General features: G+C 35.2%; 1 protein-coding gene across 1 annotated transcript in view; it reads right to left on the reverse strand.

The window, feature by feature from the left end:
• Positions 1 to 7,772, reverse strand: part of LOC111474424 (potassium channel SKOR-like) — a 20,256-nt gene extending 12,484 nt beyond the window's left edge. Inside the window, exons 1-5 of the mRNA XM_023119519.1 lie at positions 7,519 to 7,772; positions 6,708 to 6,932; positions 6,567 to 6,630; positions 6,084 to 6,423; positions 4,074 to 4,366 (exon numbers count right to left, since the gene is read on the reverse strand). Coding sequence (XP_022975287.1) covers positions 4,074 to 4,366; positions 6,084 to 6,423; positions 6,567 to 6,630; positions 6,708 to 6,932; positions 7,519 to 7,751 — 1,155 coding nt within the window. The 5' untranslated portion in view covers positions 7,752 to 7,772. The remainder of the gene's footprint in view (positions 1 to 4,073; positions 4,367 to 6,083; positions 6,424 to 6,566; positions 6,631 to 6,707; positions 6,933 to 7,518) is intronic.
• Between the last annotated feature and the right edge of the window lie 1,312 nt (positions 7,773 to 9,084).

Consider the following 9,084-nt stretch of genomic DNA (forward strand, 5'->3'; position numbering starts at 1 on the left):
TGTGTGTGTGTGTGTGTAAGTTTTGTGATATTAATTATGTTCTAAGGATGAACTTTCACGTGAGTTTATGTTACCAATTTTTTTCTACTTCAATAGAAACTTATTCATCTATTTGATTTTACCCTCTCATGTTCCATTTTCTCTCTTTATTCAACAAATATTGAGACATCGATTTGACTATTGCTTCCGCAATTTCTTTTTTCATTATTTACTTTTTTCTCAATCAATTGATCAATACTGTCCAACTATGATCTCAGTTCCAACCTTAGTCACGAACCCCAAACTGTTCGATCAACCTCTAGTCGATTCAGTCTGTTCATGTTCATCTGTGGTCGAGGGAAAGATGAACATTTTGGTGAAATTGTGGCTCCAGAAACAACAGACTCAAAATTCAGACCATGGAAAATGAACAATCACCTTGTTATGACTTGGTTGATCAATTTTATAATTCTGGAGGCGGGCAAAAATTTTATGCTTCACAAAACTGCAGAGGACATTTGGGAGGCTATAGAAGAAACCTACTCAAGGGCGGATAATGTGTTTGAATTATTTGAGGTTGAAACAAGATTGTATGATTTAAAGCAAATGGAGATGAATGTTACTCAAGATTTCAAGGTTCTCACATGGTTTTGGCTCCAATTAGATCTTTATGAAATCTACTCGGTAGAAGTGCTCTGACGATGGTGCAACATTCAAGCACATCACAGAACAAAAAAGGACCATGCTCTGTGCTTGGTCTAAACAAGGATCATGAAGTGAAAGGAAGATGGCAATCAAGCCCTTTCCCAATTTGAGAGAAGCTTTGGTAGAAGTCGGAAGAGAAGAAAGTTGGAAGAAACTGACGTTGGCTGAGAATAAACCTGTGGAAAGTTAAGACATTTTTCACTCATAATTCTCACCCTCAAAATAGATGAGGTAAAGGAAGTATAGGTTTTCGAGAATGATTTAAGTATGTCTAGCAAACGTATGGCAAGATCTCGATTATTATCGACTATTCGAGATGAAGTGCACTGCAGATACCGTAATTTATTGGAGTAGGCTGTCTATGACTTTTAGGCAGCTTTGACCAAGTTTGAGTAAAAATCACCAAAAAGGAAGAAACATCGTCACTAAAAGAAACAATTTCCCTTATTCGTGTAGCAGAGAACAAATGAAGTCTTATGCTTGACAAACCACTCAATGTAGAAGCATCGGCCTTCACTGTAGAGAGAGAATGAACCCGAGGATTAATCGAAGACTCCACAAGTATGTCAAAAGTGCCAGTTTGGCAAGACAGATGTGTTGTCAATATCAAAAATAGTGTTATTGATTGAAGTGAGGCTCCTTGAGTTTCAAGTGTCATGTATTGACATCGTGAAGGGGAGGCTTATCCATAAAAAAACCAAGAACTAAGCTCATTTGCCAAAGGCTTGATAATACTTAGGCAGACAAAAAGACATTCAAATGGTGTACCAAATAAGGTGTCTTCCAAAGAGTTATTACCATCACAGGATAATGCTATTGGCTGCTAGCAGAGAAGCCAAGGGATCAGTGTAACATCTGTCAATCAAGTGTCAAGTGAGCATTGATAAGTCCATGTGGATGCATAATGTGGCTAAGTTAAGGGCCAATTGAAGAAAAGAAGCAGTGTTAAGAGTGGACAATCAAGACTAAGAGAGAGAAGTAACTTGAGAAAATTGATTGTTTGCCCGTGGAGGTGCTCTAAAAGAAATGAACACGAGAGAGGGAAGTAATCAAGAAAATTAGTTGTGTTCCCGTATAAGTGTTCCAAGAGAAGTGAGCACAAGAGAAGTGAGCACAAGAGAAGGAAGTAACTCAAGAGAACGGGTTATTTGCCCATGGAGTGCTCCAAGAGAAGTGAGCATGAGAGAGGCAAGCAACTATTCTTAAACCATTTCCACATGTCTAAGGAGGTGGCTTCACAGGAAGTTGTCAAAACCAAAATTTGTTCATGATGGAGCACCAAGCTGAATATAAAGACAAGAAGAGAGAAGTTGCAGCAAGACCAGAGTGAAGCACCATTTGCAACGTTTGCCACAAGAGATGGTTAAGTTGAGAATAAAAAATATTTGGGGGCTAGCAAAAATAAAAAATATTAATGGGGCTCGCTGGTCTGTAACGTTCTTTAATGATCACACCAAAACTACTTGACAATTCTTCTGAAGGAAAAATCCAATACATCCTCAAGTTTTCAATTCTTTCATACTATGGTTCAAAAGCAATTCTAACAGAAAGCCCAAATGCTACAGATAGATAATGCCAAAGATTATTTTATCTCCAATCTTGGTCCATATCTCACTTCCCAAGGTATTATCTATGCTAGTTCATGTGCAGGTACTCCACAACAATATCTGAGAGGAAAAATTGGCGCCTACTTGAAGTTAATTGTGGCTTAATGTTTTCAAACGTACCAATATATCTTAGGGGGAAGCCCTATTGACTGCCACATATCTCAGAAACTGTATGCCAAGTAGAGTATTGAAATACAAACACCTCGACAAGCATTACTACAAGACTATCCCCTCACATTCAGAAATTTTCAACAGACTTGCCTCTTAAAATTTTTGTTGTACATTTTTTGTTGACCTCCAGATCATCATTCCAAACTAGGTCATAAGTCCTTGAAATGTATTTTTACTGGTTATTCCTCAGACCAAAAAGGATACAAATGTTACTCTCGGGTCAACAAGAAAATTTACAATAAAATGGAGGTTATATTCTTTGAATATCAACCTTTTTTTTACCCAAACTACCATTCAGGGGGAGAAAGTAAATGCATGGCAGAATTGAGACCTTATTCTTCAAGAACCAATGCTCGTGTCTGTTCCTCCTGTTTCTTTGAGTCCAGAGCCAGAACCCTCTGTTTTGACTCTTCCCGTGTCCAATTCAGTGCCTCGAGTGTTCAGTCCTACGTCTAAACCTTAAAAACAATCTGAACTTCATGTTTACAGTAGAAGAAACCCTATAGAGAGAAGATAAAACACCACCATTCCCTTTCAAATTTTGAAATCACTTAAACTAGTTCTCATGCCGATGATGATTAGAATAGTAAGAACGTTATCACACCTCATAACCCCACAACTGATAACCATGATCAACCCATAGCTCACAGGAAAAGGGTTAGACAATGCACAAACCACTCGATTCAAAAGTTTCTTGCCTATGGAAAACTCCTTCAAGACTGCAGGGCATTTGTATCAAATTTGGACAGCACTCAAGTACCAAATATAGTTTGGATGCTGCTTTAATTTGCAGTTATTCTTAGATTGATCACTGCACCAACTGGATGCGAATAATGTATTTCTAAACAGAGACTTAGAAGAAATCTACATGGATATTCCACCCGGCATAAGATCAATGTCTACTAGTGGATTGGGTGCAAGCTATAGAAATCCTTATATGGTTTGTTGCAGTTCCCTCAAGCATGGTTTGACAAATTTGCTAGAGAGCTTATGTCCAAAGTGAAAAATATCATATCACAAGGGAGATTAAGCTGTCCTTAACAACACAAGCACCAAGAAAGATACCACCACATATTGTATCGCTTTAGAAATAAAACACCCACGCACAAGAAGATAAACCCAAGTCAAAAGGAAATACCTAACCATATGCGAGAAACTCACGCATTGGATTGAAACTCCAATAATTTTGAACAAGCAAAACATTAAAAACTCAAACAACAATACTGAAAGCTGGTTAAAAAGGTTTGATCGGCAATGAAGGCCAATCAAAAAAAGCATCAAGGCTTTGATACCATCTCAGTGATAAGAAAAATATTCCTTCTTGCTTGAAAAGATGATACAAGGTTATTCTAAATACAAATTACCAGGAAAACGGAATAGGAATGAAAGAAAACATACAAGGAAAAAGATATCTAGATCTCGCAATCACTTAGGAGCTAATTACAAATAAGGAAATACAAATAAATACACAATATATCTTAGACTGTCCTTATTCCTCAATAAATTAATACGGAAGTAAATGAATCAAGTAATGCAATAAAGCATAGAGCATGATTAAATTTCCAGTATTGATTTTCAGCTATATCTTAGACTAACACAGGATTATAATACCTTGGCACGAATTGAAGCTGGAATATCTTGAAGAACACCAAACTCAGAGGAGTGGCAGTACTGTAATTGAAGATGATCTTTGATGTCTTTACTTAATTTCCTATTGAGCTTATTTTTATTCACGTATTTAATAACATCCTTCATTTTATCTCTAAACTTTTCTGTTTTTGATCCTTTTACTATCAATGCTGCCATATTACCTAGCAAATAAGAACCAAGAATCATATCAAAGGAGACAAAAATCATGATAAAAATCATTTCCCTGACATTGACTGCATGTATGTCACCATAACCTGCGAACATGAAGCAGAAATTAGGAGGAAAAGAAGCTTGAAATCTAGTACAAGTAACAAAAAACCATCATAAGAAAGTGAAGAATAATAAAGTGTAATGCTCTCATTTGCAGATCTGAGAATTTGATAACAACAGAGCGATGTGGCTATTGCTCTCGGAACCTACCATGAAAGTTGGAGGTGACTAACCAATACATTTAAAGGAAGAGATAATGGCTGTTTCAAATGAACACAAAGCTTATACTAATACAACTGACTAATTTTAACAAACAGAAAAGGGCTAAATAAAGACATTACCCATGGAAAAAATCAGGCCAGCTTCTAAGAAGATCCACCATGCACTAACGGAATGTTCCAACATATGAACATAAGACTAATACCAATGCACTAAGGAATGTCTTCAAAGCTTGGAACACAATACCCAGTAATTCCATATCTTTTTTCTTTCCCCAATCGTTCAAGTTAAACCAATTCATTTTTAAGTAAAAAGACATTGTTTATTTATGCATTTGGCTTTGCTATTTCAATTACCAGATTTCAGTTTTTTCTTTACTATCGACGATCTCTAAAAAACAATTATTTCAAGTTTTTGGATATTATTTTTCATTTGCTACTACTTGTAATTCGATGGGCAAAATAAGGTAAATAGCCTTTTAGAATATTGCTTTTGTAAAAAGAAAAAAGTAATGTGAGGAGGGGAATCCAGCCCAAATTTAATTTGATTTGTGATAAGCCTCCAATTACGAGGTGTAACCTAGGAAGAGAGGAAGAGTTGGTTAGAGTCACCCTCAACCTTGGTCAGTCCAATCCAAAAAGTGTATGTCCAAGTTCAGTCCAGACATAAATCAAGCTGACCCAACTTTTAATAGCCAAGCCTATGACCCAACATTTGAACTTGGACACAATCTATCAAAATTTGGGTCAAGCTTGGATCGGACTTGAGCTGACTTATTGGATTATCCCATTAAATAAAGATTTTTTAAAATTATTTTTAAATTTTCTTTACTAAATGTTATTAAAATATATTAGAATTATATTTCTTATGTAATGATGTTATGTTAAAGTTTTGGTGGTTTTTATTACCTTGATTATCAACAACATCAGTAATTCTACCACTAGTATGTGGGACTCTGTAAAGCTCCTTGTTGTAAATTTTGGTATCCTAACTTTTTGCAAATTTGTAATTATATCAATAGAGTCCAGTAGGAGCGGATGGTGAGGCCAGGTGCGTAAGGGAATTTCAAGTCATAGTTCCAATCAACTTGCCAACACTTTAGCTCCAATATTTGATTCACATTTATAGAAGTTGGAGGTGCCAATCTTCGAAGGAACGAATCCAAATGGTTGGTTGCATAAAGTAGCAAGGTCTTTTGTAATCAATAGGTATGTATACCAACACATCTCAAAACCCCTCTAGACAACTCTTCCTCTCTTCCTAGCATACACCTTTGTAATTGGAGGCCTATGATCAGTTTGATTGACCCCTTTGGGTGGAATCAAGTATCTGCAAACCAGTTTAATTTGTCCATTATTCCAAAACATCCCTTAACCCAATCTATCCCCATCCGACCTCTGTTCAACTGAAGCCATATTAACATACATCATGCCAACAGAAGTAATTGAAATTAACATACATCAAAGGAACCAGGCATATCACGTAATGGGATAGTTAATTCAAAAAATATAAAGATAAAAATGAGAAAGAGAAGACTCTTACCAACAGTTGCCATAGTTACAACAGCAAAATATAATGATGTGATGTAACGCTTCCAAAGATCAATTTCTCTAAAGTTTGAATAGCTATAGTCCCCCAACTTTAGGCTTCCTATCCAGGTGTACCCTTCTTTTGACGGAGGTAGAGTAGTAGCAAGATAGTAGAAAATACAGGCAGCTGTATGAGTACAATAAAGCTCCACAACAAAAAGCTTCGCAATTCTTGTACCGAGGTAATTTATTCGTATATCCTTCTCCAATTTCTCAAAGAATTCAGTAACTCTTAAGGCTCGACTTAGCCGAATCCATAGTAAATATCTCACAAGCTCCTTCTTACCAGAAGCCTACACACGGTACCGGTAGGTAGAGGGATGAATACATGAAATCAATCAAATTACTAACCCCTCCTGGGAGGTGGAAAAGGGCTGAGAATATTGCTTAGATGCATCATACTTGGAGCAATAAAATTTTATCATTGAAGCCATACCTTGTAGATAGCGTCCCAGGGCATACAACCCATTAAGTCAACCACAAATCGAGACTTCAAATATCTGCAGTTGTAAAATTTGTATTTCTATCACAAACAGATTAAACATTGTGTTGTGAGAACAGAGATTGACTGACAGACCTGATAGCGATGAGATTACGGTCGTAGACAAAGCGGTAAGAATGCGAATCGCGATAGGCAACACAAAAGTGAACAGCGATATCGATGAGAAAGGCGATCTGGCCGGCAACGTCGAGGAGGAAGAGATTCTTGGGGAGACCCCTGAAGAATCCGAATTCCAGTGGCGTAAAGAAGGAAGAGTACACAGCCCATACCAAAATGAAATGCGTCCAAAGAACGTATCGCCTGCATTAAACGTAAACCCCATTTTCTTCTCAGTTCTTTTCAGATTTCGTTTCTGCTCTGAATCCCGTCGCTCAGACGGATTGCTTCAGTGCATCATCGTGCATGGATTCCACCAGCCCTTAATTTTTGTCATCAAAAATCCTCCAACGGTTTCTTTCTACTATTTAAATAAATAAATAAACCTTTTGATAAATGTTTTTTATTTCTATTTTCTTTTAAGTAATTACGAGAAATAAAGTGACGTTTTGAAGAGAGAAAAAATAAAAATAAAAATCTAAAAAAAAAAAAACATAAAAGATAAATGTTATTTAGAGAATATTTTTAAAATGTTTTTTAAATTTGAAAATCAAGAAAAAACTAAAGTTAAAAAAAAAAACATTTACTCCCTCAAATAGTAATATATTTAAATTTATCATAAAGTTCGTAATATTTTCAAAACAAGTATTAAAAAACTTTAAAGCAACGATTTGAATCTCAAAATGTGATATTTGGACAGGAAAGGAGTAGATTTAAACACAATTAAAATTTCCATTTTTATCGAATAAAAATATGTATGATAACAAAAAAAAAAAAAAAAAAGTAGTACCAGTTATGAGGATGAATGACAATTTGACTTAGAGATCTGAAGTTTGCGCTATTGTTCTTCCCTGCATCTCTCGATCTCTCGCCATTTCTAGTTGATGAATCGAGATTCAGTAGTGTTAGTTTTCTTTTCCACCAGGATGACTTGAAATCTCCGTTATCATTGTAATCGTCGAGTTCTAGCTTTTGTTTTGAAAAATCTTCTTCCATCTCTCCTTCTATTTCCCTTCCCATCATTTCATCCAAACGCAACCATTTAATATGTTATTTACTTGAACTCCTCTAACTTAGAGAATGGAATAATATTTATTGAATTGATGAGTAGTAGCGTTGGCTTACTTTTGTTCACAAAACATAATACGTAAAGATTAAAAGAGAATATTTAGAAGATAGAGCATATTATAAAAATACTTTTTTAAATTCCATCATTTGAGAATTTTGGTAACTTCACATTCACTCTCTTCAAAACTCTTTTTATCATTTTTTTACTTTTTATCTCAAAACCCTAACAGACCCTTTTTATGCTTACAAAAATTTGATACTGTATTGGTTACCACGTACTTGGTTAAAATAAATGAAAATACAGACTTTCCATGATATTATCCACTTTGAACATAAGCTTTCATGACTTTATTTTGAGCTTCCACAAAAAGGCCTCATACAATAGAGATAATATTCTTTGATTATAAACTCATAATCATTCTCTAAATTAGTTAATGTGAAACTTTCATCCAACACCTCCTCTCGAACAAAGTACGCCTCTCCTTAATCGAGGCTCGACTCTTTCTTTTGGAGTTTTAGTCATTTTTTTTACTATGTCTTCGAGCCTCACAATACTTTTGTTCAATATTTGAGGATTCTATTGATATGATTAAGTTTAGGGGCATTGAACACAACTCTCCACAATGGTATGATATTGTCAACTTTGAGCATAAGCTCTCATGGTTTTGCTTTGGGCTTCCCCAAAAAGCCTTGTACCATTGTGAAGAGTCGTGTTCATCTAACATGGTATCAGAGTCATGCTCTAAACTTGACCATGTCAATAGAATCCTCAAATGGCGAACAAATGACTCCAAAAGAAGGCTCCTTGAAGGCATAATAGAAAATTAAAAAATGACTAAGATTCCAAAAGAAGAGGAGTTAAGCCTCAATGAAGGGGAGAAGTACTTTGTTCGAGGGGAGGTGTTGGATGAAAAGAAAAGTCACACATCGACTGATTTAAGGAATAATCATAGGTTTATAATCAAGGAATACAATCTTCATTGGTACGAGACCTTTTAGAAAACTTAAAACAAAGTCATGAGAGCTTATGTTCAAAGTGTATAATATCATACCGTGGAGAGTCGTGTTTGTCTAACATAAACCTTATTAATTAATTTTGAAAAATACATTTTTTACTTACGGGAGTATAAATATATATTTTATGAACTAATATTTTAATTTTAAATAAACCATCCAAACAATCTAACCAATGAGGTTGAGTTGATTATTTAATAAATAAATAAAAATTATTGAATTAGATTCATTAGGAAACTATTTATTTGGTTGGATCTAAAAACTACCCAACCCA

This window comes from Cucurbita maxima, unplaced genomic scaffold (genome assembly GCF_002738345.1).
Source record: "Cucurbita maxima cultivar Rimu unplaced genomic scaffold, Cmax_1.0 Cma_Scf00362, whole genome shotgun sequence".
Lineage (NCBI taxonomy): Eukaryota > Viridiplantae > Streptophyta > Magnoliopsida > Cucurbitales > Cucurbitaceae > Cucurbita > Cucurbita maxima.